This window comes from Tenebrio molitor, chromosome 1, assembly GCF_963966145.1.
Source record: "Tenebrio molitor chromosome 1, icTenMoli1.1, whole genome shotgun sequence".
Taxonomy (NCBI): domain Eukaryota; kingdom Metazoa; phylum Arthropoda; class Insecta; order Coleoptera; family Tenebrionidae; genus Tenebrio; species Tenebrio molitor.
Window position 1 is genome coordinate 12,308,312 of NC_091046.1, and position 15,385 is coordinate 12,323,696.

General features: G+C 38.5%; 5 protein-coding genes across 11 annotated transcripts in view; 3 read left to right on the forward strand and 2 right to left on the reverse strand.

Moving 5' to 3' along the window:
- Window positions 1–977: 977 nt before the first annotated feature.
- Taf1 (TATA-box binding protein associated factor 1) lies at window positions 978–9,011 on the forward strand. Of its 2 annotated transcripts, none has more exons than XM_069058504.1 (26): window positions 978–1,282; window positions 1,336–1,481; window positions 1,532–1,599; window positions 1,660–1,884; window positions 1,943–2,161; window positions 2,215–2,400; window positions 2,455–2,586; window positions 2,653–2,825; window positions 2,930–3,156; window positions 3,287–3,446; window positions 3,505–3,745; window positions 3,794–4,095; window positions 4,518–4,695; window positions 4,755–5,027; window positions 5,079–5,300; window positions 5,356–5,481; window positions 5,538–6,285; window positions 6,624–6,928; window positions 6,986–7,231; window positions 7,292–7,436; window positions 7,492–7,785; window positions 7,835–7,977; window positions 8,028–8,156; window positions 8,209–8,377; window positions 8,424–8,633; window positions 8,687–9,011. In XM_069058504.1, the coding sequence occupies exons 1-26, from the start codon at window positions 1,134–1,136 to the stop codon at window positions 8,917–8,919; spliced, it is 5,649 nt and encodes a 1,882-aa protein (XP_068914605.1). In that variant the 5' UTR covers window positions 978–1,133; the 3' UTR covers window positions 8,920–9,011. The 2 variants fall into 2 exon arrangements, with proteins under 2 accessions (XP_068914605.1, XP_068914612.1); XM_069058511.1 differs by having other exon boundaries at window positions 2,662–2,825.
- A 108-nt stretch (window positions 9,012–9,119) lies between these two features.
- On the forward strand, window positions 9,120–10,057 carry Alg14 (ALG14, UDP-N-acetylglucosaminyltransferase subunit). Its single transcript, XM_069058628.1, has 2 exons — window positions 9,120–9,303; window positions 9,357–10,057. The coding sequence occupies exons 1-2, from the start codon at window positions 9,297–9,299 to the stop codon at window positions 10,001–10,003; spliced, it is 654 nt and encodes a 217-aa protein (XP_068914729.1). The 5' UTR covers window positions 9,120–9,296; the 3' UTR covers window positions 10,004–10,057.
- On the reverse strand, window positions 9,996–11,695 carry LOC138138587 (proline-rich protein PRCC). 3 transcript variants are annotated; one of them, XM_069058585.1, is made up of 2 exons: window positions 11,504–11,695; window positions 9,996–11,115 (listed from the first exon to the last, which is right to left on the reverse strand). In XM_069058585.1, the coding sequence occupies exon 2, from the start codon at window positions 11,105–11,107 to the stop codon at window positions 10,046–10,048; it is 1,062 nt and encodes a 353-aa protein (XP_068914686.1). In that variant the 5' UTR covers window positions 11,108–11,115; window positions 11,504–11,695; the 3' UTR covers window positions 9,996–10,045. The 3 variants fall into 3 exon arrangements, with proteins under 3 accessions (XP_068914686.1, XP_068914691.1, XP_068914681.1); XM_069058590.1 differs by having other exon boundaries at window positions 11,374–11,505; XM_069058580.1 differs by lacking the exon at window positions 11,504–11,695 and adding an exon at window positions 11,189–11,323.
- On the forward strand, window positions 11,264–13,410 carry scu (scully). 2 transcript variants are annotated; one of them, XM_069058604.1, is made up of 5 exons: window positions 11,264–11,406; window positions 12,401–12,568; window positions 12,631–12,795; window positions 12,876–13,113; window positions 13,163–13,410. In XM_069058604.1, the coding sequence occupies exons 1-5, from the start codon at window positions 11,398–11,400 to the stop codon at window positions 13,351–13,353; spliced, it is 771 nt and encodes a 256-aa protein (XP_068914705.1). In that variant the 5' UTR covers window positions 11,264–11,397; the 3' UTR covers window positions 13,354–13,410. The 2 variants fall into 2 exon arrangements, with proteins under 2 accessions (XP_068914705.1, XP_068914699.1); XM_069058598.1 differs by lacking the exon at window positions 11,264–11,406 and adding an exon at window positions 11,842–11,994.
- Window positions 13,405–15,385, reverse strand: part of GEFmeso (Guanine nucleotide exchange factor in mesoderm) — a 75,026-nt gene continuing 73,045 nt past the window's right edge. For all 3 annotated transcript variants that reach the window (XM_069058531.1, XM_069058537.1, XM_069058524.1), the window contains exons 9-10: window positions 14,710–15,385; window positions 13,405–14,646 (exon numbers count right to left, since the gene is read on the reverse strand). In XM_069058531.1, coding sequence (XP_068914632.1) covers window positions 13,719–14,646; window positions 14,710–15,385 — 1,604 coding nt within the window. In that variant the 3' untranslated portion in view covers window positions 13,405–13,718. The remainder of the gene's footprint in view (window positions 14,647–14,709) is intronic.

Below are 15,385 nucleotides of genomic sequence, written 5' to 3' on the forward strand. Positions count from 1 at the left end.
GATTTATTTCCATGCGATGTGAAGTATCCCCCGGATTCCGCCGCGAATTTTCCGTCGCAGATTACCAGCGAAAGTTTCGCGTTGGTGTGGGGGATGCTTTATGTTCATTTAGATACCGAGCGATCATTTAAAAAATAAATCGAGTTTGCTTTGGAGCCTATGCTATAGCATGGGTTGCCATAGGTAACACGCCGACTGGATTTATTTTTTAATTGATCGCACCGTATTATATGTATACCGGGACATTTTTTTAACATTGAACATAGCCCACACTTATTCCCTATGTTCAGTTTTAAAAAACACAGGTCAATGCATGTATCTAATCACGTAACCAAGGTAACGAAAATAATTACTTGACAGTTTAACAAAATGGTCAAGTTGTTTGAAGAAGAAATACACATAATGCAGTTATTCTATGCCAATCAGAGCATTAGAAATGTGCGTGACATTTCCAATGCAACACATGATAGACAAATTCCATCAATCGAAACAATTTTTAACATTATTTCAAAATCTCTGGTGTTCGGTGTAGTTGGTTCCATAGCAACTCACAATGCATTGATCTGTGTTTTTTAAAATTGAACATAGGGAATAAGTATGGACTATGTTCAGCGTTAAAAAAATGTCCCGGTATAGGTCCGCATGTCAGGCAATTTTTAGTGACGGAAATTAAACAGTGTTCATGTTCAACGTTAAAAAAATAAATCATGGCCTCCCATTATGATTATGCCAAAAACAACGTGAACGGTGTTTATTTGACATGTGAATAGAGTATCTCGTTAGTGAAAATGTTGATAATAACTCAAAAATAAAAGAAATTCAACCAGTTAACAATTACTGGAATGGAACAACGATAATACATTAAAATATGAGTCAAATTTTACATCGTAGCGCCATATACGGCTGAACCATAAATTAACAGAAACACAAATACGTGGACCATAGACATACAATGACAGATTCCTCTCTGTCGTGCGCGCTTGCGCATTGTAGTGTTATCGTAGTGTTATGTCGAAGAGGTTATAAGGTTTACATTTCGTAAACGAAAGAATTGGATTTGGAATATTCTACATTGGAATATAAAACCGCAATTCTAATTTTTACAGTTAGTGATAATTAACATATAAATTAAAATGAGCGATAGCGACGAAGATAATTATAACAAAGATGAAGACTGTGTGGATCTTACAGGATTTTTGTTTGGTAATATCAACGAACAAGGGGAGCTTGAAAGCGATGTTTTGGATACAGAATCACAAAAGCAACTTTCAAATCTTGGAAAGTAAGCGATTTATTTGTAATTAAGGGTGCAGAGGAAATTCCAAATTGTTGTAGGCTTGGTTTGGGTTCAACTCTTAAAGAGATGATCGGTGTGGAAAATATTACTAAAGAAGATTCAGACAGTGACTATGACATGCAAGATGTTGAGAAAACAAAATTTGAAGAGAACAGTAGCGAAGCAAATTCACAAAATGATGACAGTAATAATTGTAAGGATGTATATTTTTTTTAATACAACTTTATTTTTTAGTGGAAGCAAAATCTCCTAGTGCTATTGATTTTTCTGATATTAATGAACTGGCAGAAGAAGAAGAAGAGGTACTGAATTATTTATTAATTATTTATTTGTAACAATTGCAACAATGTTTGTATTTTCAGACAAAACAAGAAAATTATGATGCAGATGATGAACATCCGAAAGAAAGTGATGTCAAATTGATGCCTCCACCACCAGTTCCAATAATTAAGGAAACCATAGAACAGCCTTTAAGTGCAGAAGATGGAGATAAAAAGAAATTGGAAACACCATTAGCAGCTATGTTGCCATCCAAATATGCTAATATTGATGTGACTGATTTGTTTCCAGATTTTAGGCATGGAAAAGTATTACATTTAGCAATTTTCATGTGAATAATTGAGCTTGATGGGGTCGTTTTTTTAGGTGTTGAGATTTTCTAGGCTTTTTGGTCCAGGCAAACCAAGTAGTTTACCAAATATATGGCGCAATGTTAGGAAGAAACGTAAAAGAAGGAAACATAAGGATAGTATTAATCAACACGATTCTGACTCAAATTCAGAGGATGAGAAACCTAAACACAGGGGATGGTTCTTTGATTACTCTGATCAACCTCCACTTGAACAGTGTCAAAGTGATGATGAAGTGAGGCAGTCTTAAATATTTTCTCTTTTTTATCTCATTTTGTTTTGTTACAGGAGAAACTTCTGAAACCAATTGAAAGCACAACTGTTGATAATAAAACAGAAACCCAGTCAAAAGATGATACTGGACCAAAAGTTGCTGATTGGAGATTTGGCCCTGCACAGATCTGGTATGACATGTTGGAAGTACCTGAAACAGGAGATGGCTTCAATTATGGATTTAAAGTAAAAGAAGAGAAGGTAATTTGAAAAAACAACATGATGTAGAAGTAATAATATGTTGCAAAATATTAGCCTCAAGAAGTGAAAAAAGAAATTGAAGAACCTAAAGAAGGAGATGAATTTCCTGATGATGCATTTCTAATGGTGACCCAACTACATTGGGAAGACGATGTTGTATGGGATGGTAACGATATAAAACATAAGGTATTTTCTACTTTGAGACAAATCTGATTTGTTCACATTTCTTCAGTGAAGTGTTGTTAACTGTAGGTGTTACAGAAGCTAAATTCCAAAACTAACGCAGCAGGTTGGGTGCCTAGCAGCGGGAATCGGACAGCTCAGGCTTTCAGTCAACCAGGAAAGGGTGGTTTACTGTCCGGAAGTTCAGTAAGATTGCCTATTCCGGCACCGCCACTACCCGGCATGAAGTCAAAAACACAAATGTAAGTCCTCTTTAATGTGACACCATACAAACATAACTAACAAAACATTTCTTTAAAAAACACACATTTTTATTGCTTTTCACATCAACTGTTGATTTTTTTAGTCTGTCTAATAAACCACGTCCAGATCCAGAACAAGATGACACTTGGTACTCTATTTTTCCTGTGGAAAATGAAGACTTGGTTTATGGAAAATGGGAAGACGATGTCATATGGGATGCTGACAATATGATAAACGTACCAAAACCTTCAATTCTTACGTTAGATCCCAACGACGAAAATATTATTTTAGGGATACCAGATGATATAGATCCATCAAAACAGATTGCAGGTATGTTGTGCAATTGTTTGTTAAGTAAATCTCTTATGACACCTTTTAACAATTACATAGTTACAAATAAATTGTTTTCTTACACCTAGTTATATTTTGAACAGTAAATAATATTTCTTTGTTAATTAAGGGCAAGCCACTCCCGTGAAGGTGAAGATTCCACACCCTCACGTGAAGAAGTCGAAGATTCTTCTGGGCAAAGCTGGTGTGATCAACGTATTGCAAGAAGACACACCTCCCCCGCCACCAAAATCACCCAACAGAGATCCATTTAACATATCCAACGACGTGTACGTAAATCCGATTCTTCGTGACCTTGAAGTATTTTTCAATAATTTTCTTCGATAGCTATTACATGCCACGTTCGTCGGAAACCACGATGCGTCTCAAAGTGGGTGGAGCGAATTTAATACAACATTCCACCCCTGTCGTGGAATTGAGAGCTCCGTTCATTCAGACCCACATGGGTTTGATGCGCTTGAGAAATTTCCACAGACCACCAATGAAACGCTTTTCGCACGGTCCCTTGGCCCAGCCCGGTCCTCATCCGGTGATGCCTCTAGTGAAACACATCAAGAAGAAAGCCAAGGTAAGAATAAAACTTCGCGAAGACACGTCCGACAGTTACGAGTTTTAGCAAAGAGAGTCGGAAAGAATGGCATCTGGTGGTGGCGACGTGTTCTTCATGAGGACTCCAGACGATCTGACGGGAAGAGACGGTGATATCATTCTAATCGAATTTTGCGAGGAACATCCTCCGTTGATGAATCAGGTCGGAATGTGTTCCAAAATTAAAAATTATTACAAAAGAAAAGCGGCCAAAGACTCGGGGCCGCCGACTTACAAATACGGAGAAACTGCATATGCGCATACTTCGCCGTTTTTGGGCATTTTACATCCTGGGCAATCTATACAAGCGATAGAGAATAATATGTACAGGTTAGTCTGTTGCAAAATGCTACGATATAATCAGCAAAATAAAAAAATTAATAAGCGGCGGCTAAGGAAAACAAAATTTCTGTCACTTGTCAATTTTGACATTTATGTTAATTTAATTTTAAAAATGGTGACAACATACGAACCCCAGATTACTATTTTTAAAATGGGAACGAAGAAATTGATGACTGGATTTATTACACACAACATTCTTTGTTAGCGTTTCGGCAAAATCTTGCTTGGTCGCCGCTGTTAGTGTAATTGAAACTACACCGTAAGTTTTCAAAAGTTTTGTTTTCGGTAGCCGCTCCTTATCCTTTTTTATTGATCATTTTGTATAATTCACTAGAATTACAATTGCTTAAATAAAACTACTTACCATATTTTCAAAATTGCTCAAATTTAAAACGTTTCTCTACTTGTAGAGCTCCAATTTATGAACACACGATACCAGCTACCGATTTCTTAATCATAAGAACAAGACAGCAATATTATATTAGGGAGTTAGATGCGCTCTATGTGGCGGGGCAACAGTGTCCTCTGTATGAAGTACCAGGACCAAACTCGAAAAGAGCGAATAATTTTGTTCGGGACTTTTTACAGGTACAAATGCAATGTAATATAAATATAGGTTAATCTTTTCATTTTTAATAAAACTTCAGGTTTTCATTTATCGATTGTTCTGGAAAAGTAGAGATAATCCACGAAGAATAAAAATGGATGATATTAAAAAAGCGTTTCCTTCACATTCAGAGAGCAGTATACGAAAGAGACTTAAATTGTGTGCCGATTTTAAGAGAACAGGCATGGATTCAAACTGGTGGGTAATAAAGCCGGAGTTCCGTCTTCCAACTGAAGAGGAAATCAGAGCCATGGTATCACCAGAACAGTGTTGCTCCTACTTTAGTATGGTGGCGGCTGAACAAAGACTGAAGGTAAGTAATGGGTAACTTTTATGTCACATTGAATTGAATTTTATTCTTTAGGACGCCGGTTACGGTGAAAAATTCATATTTACTCCGGCTGAAGATGATGACGAAGAAATGCAGCTTAAAATGGACGACGAAGTAAAAGTGGCTCCTTGGAACACCACACGAGCCTATATTCAAGCAATGAAAGGGAAATGTCTTCTTCAGTTAACTGGTCCAGCTGATCCGACAGGTTGTGGCGAAGGCTTTAGTTACGTCAGAGTGCCGAATAAACCCACTGTAAATTAACATATCTTCGTGTTTTTCTGTATAATGTTGTGTTTTTCTTTGTTAGCAAAATAAAGAAGAACAAGAGTCGCAACCAAAACGTACTGTCACCGGAACTGATGCTGACTTGCGGCGTTTATCCCTCAACAACGCTAAAGCCTTGCTGAGAAAATTCGGGGTACCTGAAGAAGAAGTGAGTGTTAAAACTGAGTGAGTCGTTTATTTTACGAAACCTTTGTGCCATTTCAGATTAAGAAATTGTCGCGTTGGGAGGTTATCGACGTGGTGAGAACACTTTCTACCGAAAAAGCCAAAGCGGGAGAAGAAGGAATGGATAAGTTTTCGAGAGGAAACAGGTTTTCCATCGCGGAGCATCAAGAACGCTACAAAGAAGAGTGTCAACGAATATTCGATTTGCAAAATCGAGTACTGTCGAGTGCTGAAGTTTTGAGTACCGACGAAGGAGAAAGTTCCGATGAAGACAGTGACGAAGATATCGAAGAAATGGGCAAGAACATCGAAAACATGCTGGCAAATAAAAAGACGAGCACGCAACTGTCTCTCGAAAGAGAAGAACAGGAAAGGCAAGAGCTGCGGAAAATGATAATGGAAGGTGACGAGAAGAAAGGCAAAGACAAGAAGAAAGACGACGAAGACAACCAAGATCAGACGAATTACGCACAGCAAGGTCGGGTACTAAAAATCGTGCGAACGTTCCGTGATGCTGAAGGAAAAGAGTTTACGCGGGTAGAGACGGTCAGGAAAGCGGCAGTAATCGATGCTTACGTAAAGATACGAACCACGAAAGACGACACGTTCATAAGACAGTTCGCAACGTTGGATGAAGCACAGAAGGAAGAAATGAAACGGGAGAAACGAAGAATTCAAGAGCAGTTACGAAGGATTAAAAGAAATCAAGAGAAGGAGCGGTTGGCGCTGGGATTGGCTTCGTCCACGAATGTTTCCGGATTCGGCGAAAAATCAGGATCAAATGACAGTGAGTTTATAAATAATAGGGGTATGTGTATTATATGATAATAATGCTGGATGGTCAATTCGGAGAAAAATGTATGACTGATAATTTCAATATTGATTCGGCGAGGCGCGTTAAAATGTAAAATTGAAACATTAAGAAACGAAATATTAAAAGTTTTGTCAATATAACGTTTAGGATGTTAATTGATCGAAAATTATAATTTCGATGCATTGTTTTGTTCCACAAATTGTTTATTGCCAATACCCCGAGTTTTATTTATATTGTTTAATTCTTTGATACCATATTTATTGCAATGTTTTCTCGACACAGAATAATTTGATAAATTTTTGTGTACGTAGGTCCATCAAATCAATCGTTCAACACTTCACCGAACAAATCTACGGTAATATCGCCTCCAAAATCGAGAAGAAAGACAAAACTGAAGCCCGACTTGAAACTGAAATGTGGAGCTTGTGGTAATGTTGGACACATGAGGACGAACAAAGCTTGTCCTTTGTACCAGAACTCCGGTTCAAATGCTCCAATGAATGTCGCAATGACAGAAGAACAAGAAGAGGAGATCGAAAAACAATTGAACACTGACGATGAAGACCTTGTTAACATTGACGGCACTAAAGTGAAGTTGTCGAGTAAATTACTGAAGGTTTGTTATCTCTTGGATATTTGAATTACTATGTATTTTAATCAAATTTGTTTGAAGAAGCACGCGGAAGAAATGAAACGTAGAACTTTACTGTTGAAAGTTCCCAAAGAAGCAATGGGCGCCAAGAGGAGACGTCGTGGCGTGTCTGATCTACACTGTGATTATTTGAAGCGTCACAACAGACCCGCTAACAGACGTCGTACCGATCCTGTAGTTGTTCTTTCCACCATTTTGGAAAATATTTTGAACGAAATGAGAGACATGCCGGACGTACAACCATTTTTGTTCCCAGTCAATCAAAAGGTACTTATTGTCCTGCAGATGATATTAACATTGTACTGAAACGTGTAAAATGCCTTTCAGAAAGTCTTGGACTACTCCAGGATCGTTCAAAGACCAATGGATTTGCAAACTATTAGAGATAACCTGCGTCAAAAGAAGTATCAGAGTCGGGAGGAATTTTTAGCCGATGTCAACCAGATCGTAGAAAATTCCAGCCTTTACAACGGTATTAAAATTACAAATGTTTTTGTTTTTCAATACAGTAATTGAATTTTTTGTAGGTCCCAAGAGCAGCTTAACTGTGGCAGCTCAAAGGATGTTGAATAAGTGTGTTGAACGTTTAGGAGAAAAAGAAGAAAGATTGATGAGGCTAGAAAAAGCCATCAATCCATTGCTCGATGACAACGACCAGGTTGCGTTGACCTTTATTTTAGACAATGTCATCAACACAAAACTGAAAGCCATGTCTGAATCGTGGCCGTTCCTCAAGCCTGTCAATAAAAAGTTGGTTAAAGATTACTACAGTATTATAAAACGTCCGATGGATTTGGAAACCATCTCCAAAAAAGTTGCTGGTAAGTAAACAAACTCTTAATGTTGAGTTGTCGTAATAATTCTTTTTAGCGCACAAGTACCACAGCCGACACGAGTTTTTGAACGACATCGAACAAATTCTGCAAAATTGTATCTTGTACAACGGTCGCGATTCTCCCTTCACCGAAAAAGCCGAACAGTTGGTCAAGATTTGTAAAGCTACGTTATACGAAGTAAGAAATGTTTTATTTTTCCGAATTGTAACTTGAATCGTTATTTTTAGTACGACGAGCATTTAACGCAGCTGGAAAACAAAATTTCGTTGGCGCGAGAACGAGCAATGCAGGACGATGATCAAGCATGGATGGCTGGTGAAGAAGAAAACTACACCATCGCGGAACCGGACAGAATTGTAACAATATAAAACAGTTTTAAAGTAGGAACGCTTCAAACGTTTGTTTTAGAGTCAAGCAAGTTCTCCTGATCACAGTTCTTTCTTGAAGTCTAACATGGACGACTACGACTACGTGGACGTGGAAGGAGGGATTCAGTCGAACGAAGACATCTCTGCTTCCGTTTCCAGGCCAAGAAAACGTAAAAACAAAAAGGATGAGGCGGCGATCCTCGAAGAAGGTATAATTTTTAGACGCGTAAGAATTCGATGGATCTCTTGTGTCAGATTTGCAGTTTTCAAGCGAAGAGGAGCTGGATGAGGTGCCTCTGAACGAGTTCGAGGATAACAAAGGTGGATTGGTTATTTCGGCGGAAATTCCAATGGAAGGTGTTAATGCTGATGATGACAGCCAACAAGCGGCTGAAGCTATGGTTCAGTTAGGGTCCATGGGTTATTATCAGCAGAACGATGAAGGAACGGACATAATGTACAAAGGTAGTACAGTGAAATTAGTTTCTTGCAGAGATAAAACTGAATTGCCTTTGCAGAGGAAAGTATGGATGTGGACCCAAATTATGATCCGTCGGACTTCTTAATGTCAGGACTACCGATGCACAGTAATAAAGATGAAATTAAAATTGATGAGCATGTGCTGCAACCCCAGGATACAGAATTGAAAATTCACGATGATCTTGCAGTTAGTGAAAGTGAAGATGAGGGACAGAACGTAAACGATGTTCCCGTGCAAGAAGAGGATGACGGTGGAGATCTTTGGTTTTAAAATGATTATTGTTTATGTATTGTAGTCATATTTTTAGATTTAAAATGTTTTTTATGATAAATATTTATTTCGAATATAAAAGTTTAAGTTTTGTTGAAATGTGTTACCGACCTATGCGGTCCGTACAGCCTTATTTCCGCTTCCCTTAAATGCTTTGATTCGTAGGGTGGGTGTTGGTTTGATGCGTTATTCGAGGTTAGACGAAGATAACTTTCGTGACGGTGCTGCACTTTACTATGATCACGTGACATGCATACAGGGACTTAAAAAAATATAAGAATTTTAAAAAATCAATAGTGATCATTTTGAGCAATTCGTGTTTGGATAAGATGATGTGAAATTCATTTAAAGTATTTTATTAAGAAGAAACAAGTGGCATGGAAGGTAACCTACAAATATTGTACGAAACACCATTTCACTAAATTGTTTATTTTCAGGTCAACTGAAACTTGAGCTTGCAATTTTGGTGTTTGTATTGATTCTGGCGAGAGTGTTGTATGTGATTCATAAAATTACAACAGGCTTTAGCAGGACAGCTTCGAGTAAAAGAGTTCGACCATGCAAGACAGTCATTTGTATTGGTTCCGGGGGACACACCACAGAAATGATAAATCTTCTTAGTACTATAGATTTCACAAGATACTTTCCACGATATTATTTCCTGGCATTTAGTGATAAAACTAGTTACACCAAAGTGAAAAATTTAGAAGACTCAAAAGAGAATGATTCGTACAAGATCATTAAGATACCCAGAAGTCGAAATGTGGGTCAGTTTTACCACACATCTGTATTCACAACACTTTTCTCTACTTTGTATACAATTCCCTTTATTTTAAAAATAAGACCAGACTTAATTTTGTGTAATGGTCCAGGTACTTGCATTCCTATCTGTTTAGTAGGTTTTCTCTTAAAAGTTGCCTTTATCACTGACACCAGAATTGTTTTTATCGAGAGCTTTTGCCGAACTGAGACATTTTCGTTAACCGGAAAAATTCTGGTGTACTTTGCTGATAACTTTCTAGTCCAATGGCCTCGCCTAAAACAGAAACTGAGAAGGGCGGAATACATTGGACAACTGATGTAAATAAACTTTTATTTATATTTAAAATACATTTACAATATTTGTTTAAAAACCGTATTTTGCACGTGTTTGATTTCGTGTGTGTTTGCTTGCGGACCATTGACTTTGAAGCTCTTGCTCGTTGGCCTTGGCTTGCTCTGCCAAGTACGTAATATGATGCTTCTTCTTCCTTGTGGGATCTACCGGATTTTCTACGGCAGCCTTAGGTGCAGTGTCTGGATCGGTTAGCGACTTCGTAAGCCACACGTCCTTGTCGGGTATGATTTCTTCTTCATTGATATCGATAAGTTTTATGTTCACTGGTCGTTTGCTCTTTCCAACCAACTCTTTGAAGGCGGCGTTGTCTAATCCGTCGTAAGGCTTTACCGGTTCCGGTGCGATATTTACCATTGGTTCCCTTGCGACTTCCTCAATTGCTTGTATGACCTGCGGTTTTGGTTTGGTGCGTCGGCCACAAACTTTCTGCCACATTTCGTCATCAAAGGTTTCAGGTACTTCAATATCGTCATCGCTTTCTGCATCATTGCCATGTTCAGTTGTCCTGATAATTTTTTTAATGGCTGCCGTTTTTGCTTGTTCCGCCTTTTGTCGAACCGCATTTGGTAGGAGTTTTTTCGACTTTTCGCTGATTTGAGGTTTATTTTTTAACACATTTGGTATGAAACTTTTAGTTGACAATGGTGAACCTTTAACTGGTGGTAATATTGATAGCAAACCAGAACTTTTGATCGACGTTTTTCGCTTTTTCGGTTCAGGTTCATCCTCTTCATCTTCAAATTCTGATAATGAAGGGATTAATATTTTGGTCTTTTGTGGTTTCTTTTCTTTTGTTTCTGTTGCTGGTCGATATTTTGGTATAAAGTCTTCTATCTTTTCTTCTACGATATTCGCTGTCGACGATTTAGATTCAGGAAGTTGCGACAGAATCTGTGGGACGTCATTCCCATTATTGACTTCTTCAGATGACTGATTTACTGTGATCGTTTCTTCAACTTTCTTTTTGTCTTTTGATGCGTCTTCTGTGTTAATTATAACCGCTGCCGATGTAGACACCTCATCTTCTTCATTTTCACTACCACTATCATAGTCATATGCAACTAAAGCCATTTGGTTACCTAAAATATTATTATTTACTTAACATTTGCTAGCATCAAAAACTTGGGTTATAAATTTGTTTTGTAAACTCACGAAGACAATGTACTGATAACATTCATGATATGATGAAGATATATTTTTTACTTTGGTTTTTTTGGTTAGTTGTGTTATGACAAACATCTGAATCTGTTTTGAACAGCGACACGAGACACGACCTTTGTTCTTTCGTCTTTTAATCAATTACACGGCGGAAATAAGTGTATCGCTGTAAGTGTTACCTGTTTCATTGTAACTTCTTTAAAATGATCAAGGTAAGATAAGTAACTATTAGCTAATTAGTTACATAGTAACCACATTAGACGTACATCGGGAAAGATAACCACGTTTACATGGTAACTGTTATCTTACCTAAATTTTAGTTGGATGACTGTTAAAAATGATCACTGTACTGGAATTCACCCCCGAAAATTGATTATTTATGTTTTTAACGAAGAGCAATATAAATTTCCATAAGTGACTTTTAAGGTTATGTTAATTTTTGGTGCATAACGTCTGCTTTACATTTTTTAATTAAGCAGTAACGTGGCATGACATTATTTTTATAATTTTCAATTTCCAGTCCGTTAAATGTTTATATTATTGAAAAAAAGTCCACTTTCCAAAATTTAAAAGATGATAGACATAGAAGATAGATCCGTTGTGCTGACATCTATGTCTTTAAACTGACGCTGAAGGTCTGACTAATAAAACATAAAACTGTAATGCAGGGACTGGCATTGTGTAGTTGTATTTCCCAAAGTATTACGAATTACGTACGATTCAATTCAATTCATTGTAAACGGAGTTTCTATAGTTTGTCCAGCGAGAGATTGGTTGACATAAAATTCTACGTAGAGAAAGTTAGTTCCGGTAATTGTTTACTTTAGCTACTTGTGGAATTTTCGCGTTTTTTCTGGCCAGACACCCTTAGGGCGTTCTCCTACATCGTTTCCCACCACTCAAACCTTGTGCAAATGCCCTTGTTTTTCTCTCTTGTTGTGTTTCAAGGTCGCATCAATAACTAAAGGGCAAGGAAAATTCATGATGATGTCATGTTTCGTTTTGACTTTAGACCTCTATCGGTTTATGAGTAGGGCCTTTAGAGTCAGTTTAAAGATCTATATAGGCGGGTTCATAATGTTTCGAACCCATTATGATGCTGGTTCATTTATGTTTATTGATGAATTTCAGTAATGATTTTAAAATAACATAACTTTGTAACAACTAATTATTTTGCTTTGCTTTTAATTATGGACTCTATTTTAGAACGCTGTTACATTGGTAACTGGAGGGGCTTCCGGTTTGGGAAAAGCCACAGTTGAGAGGCTGGTGCAGCAAGGTAGCCGAGTTGTATTGTGTGATTTGCAATCTTCCAAAGGTCACGAGGTTGCTAAAACTATCGGTGAAGATAAAGTAATCTTTGCTCCTGTTAATGTAAGAAGCACAATTACTACTGACGTCGTCGATGTACTCATTTCTTTTTTTTTTCTCATTAGGTAACATCCGAGAGTGATGTTAAAACTGCTTTGGGCTTGACGAAAGAAAAATTTGGAAAATTGGATAATGTCGTAAACTGCGCTGGGATTGGAGTTGCATTTAAAACTTACAATTTCAACAAGAAAACTGCACACAGCTTGGAGGACTTCACAAAAGTTATCACGGTAGGTTTGTCAAACTTCTCGCATAAGACCTAATGTTAGTGAAATAAATAAAAGATAAATTCATCGTTTTCCCTTTTTAGGTTAACACCATTGGCACCTTCAATGTGATCAGACTGGCTGTGGGACTAATTGGGGAAAACCAACCCAACGAAAAAGGTGAACGCGGAGTAATAATAAATACGGCGAGTGTTGCAGCTTTTGAAGGACAGATGGGACAAGCCGCGTACGCGGCAAGCAAAGGGGGCATCGTAGGAATGACTCTTCCCATCGCTAGAGACTTGGCAAGTCAAGCAATAAGAGTCGTCACCATAGCACCTGGTACTTTTCGCTTCTCTCCAACGCACAATGTAATGCGCACATCTTTCAGGTCTCTTCCGCACTCCGCTGTTTTCCGCTCTCCCCGAAAAAGTTGTTGCATTTTTGGAAAAGTCAGTCCCATTCCCGCCTAGACTCGGCAACCCATCGGAGTACGCGCAGCTGGTCGAAAGCATCATCGAAAATCCCATGTTGAACGGAGAAACCATCAGACTAGATGGCGCCTTACGCATGCAACCCTAATTTCCATTTTGATACAGTTACACTTTGTCTTTTTTAATAAAACGAGCATCATACAGATTTATGATTTATTGATATTTTTACAAAATTAATGCTACCTTTAACAAATAATTTAAAAGATCCTTAAAGCAAGGACTCATTTGGCACATTTAATTTTATATGGTAAATACGTATGTTTAGTATACATAACATTTTCAACTATAAAGAGATGTTGTTAAAACTGTACAAATCATCTGAAGTGTTTTGTATTAAAAAATAAATATCTATCAACTTTATAATATAAAAACAAACGCTTGTGTAATGAACAAATAAAACTAGAACAGCCATATATAGCACATCGGAAAGTTTGATTATGAATTTCGACAATATCATTCGAACCTCCCCACCATGGTCTTCACCCAACTTCTCTCGCTGACGCTGACGTTCCTCGATTCGTGGTTCTCATTTTGATTCGTTTTATTGTTTTGTTCTATGTATAACTTTTTACAGTTGGTAGTAGTACCCGACGTTATTGTCTCCGTTGACATGATTACGTTGGAAATATTTTTTGTACTAAAAACTAAACGGCTCGGTTTAGTGGGAATGGGCGGAGGAGCTTTGGTTGGTCTTTTGATTGCACTCTTCTTCTCGACACTGTTACCGTTCACTTCTCGGAGTGTTTTCACTTGCGACGTTTCCCTCTCCAAAACTTTCAACTTTTGAACGTAGAAGCAGTTCTCGTTACCCTTAAAGCTATCTTGTTTGGCAACTAGTCTACCGTTTTCGTCCTTCGTATACTCCTCAACTAAATTCTTCTCGAGTATGCTCTCGTAATAACTATCAGAATTTTGACTAGAATTATTAATTACGTTTTCGGCAGACTCGTCTTCTTCTAGCGTGTCGTTCTCGTTCTGACCAGAACCGTTCGACAGATTCTGGCCCGTGTCTGGTACAGGTTTTGTACTATCATTGTTAAGGCGCTTTTCAAATTCGTTAAGTACTTCTTTTTCACTTATTGTCATATCTAAATGTTCAGGTTCCGTCATAATGTCACACTCCGTCAGTTCCACGTTTAGATTAGTCCTGCTCGAACAGCACGAATTCACGAAGAGTTTCTGCGGGTCTGCGTAGTCCGGGTGGGCGATTTTCTCGCCCATGCTTTTAGAACCTTGCTTGTGCAAAGGGTATTTACTGGTGTGCTTCTCCTGCTCGGACATGAGGGTGCGAATTCGTTGCAACAAACTGAACCGTATGGCTGTTTTCCTGTAGATTTTGTGCTCCGGATATTCGTTGTCATCTAATTGAGACGAGAGATCACTGGAACATTTAAAACATATATTTAACAATAAGTACCAAGTTATCGTCTCGTCAGGAACCTACTTTTCGTGTTGCTCATCAGCATCGGGATTCTCTTTCAATGACTCATCCAAAACACGCTCTTGGTTTTTGCTTTTATCGGCAGCGTCCGCATCGATTTGATCATTGAGTTGGAAAGATCTGGGCAACGAATCCGCTTTACTCGGTAACTTGGCTCTGCTTTCTTCGTCGAACCAAGTCGGCGGTTCGGGTTCGCTGCCCCTCGCGCATCTTCTCTGCCGGTTCATCACCTTCTGGAACTCCTGATTCTGCATCAGCAAATCGGAAACTATCCTCTCCAAGTTGTTCTCGACGCTCTTCTCGATTTCGCCGCTGCCACTACCGTCGCCGCACTTGTCGGGTTCGTCTGCCGTCGGTGTAATCTCCAAACTCTCGTTCGACTCCCCGATCACGTCGTAATTCTCCGAGTCCGACAAGTCCGTGTAGAACTTGGCACAGCTTTCTTTGGCTTTCTTGATTTTTGAGATTTTTTTCGGTATCGTCTTGGAGTTGTACTGAGGTATCATCTCCATGCTGGGCTCGGACTTCCTCCTCCAGCCGCCCAACGTGGGGAACGAGCGGTCCTGCGAGGAAGCGCGTCTCCCAGACAAATCCCTCGATTTTCGCACTCTCGATCTGCGCTCTAGATAATGTGGGGCCGAGTGCTTGTTTAACGGTGACCACTTCTCGGTCGTGTCTT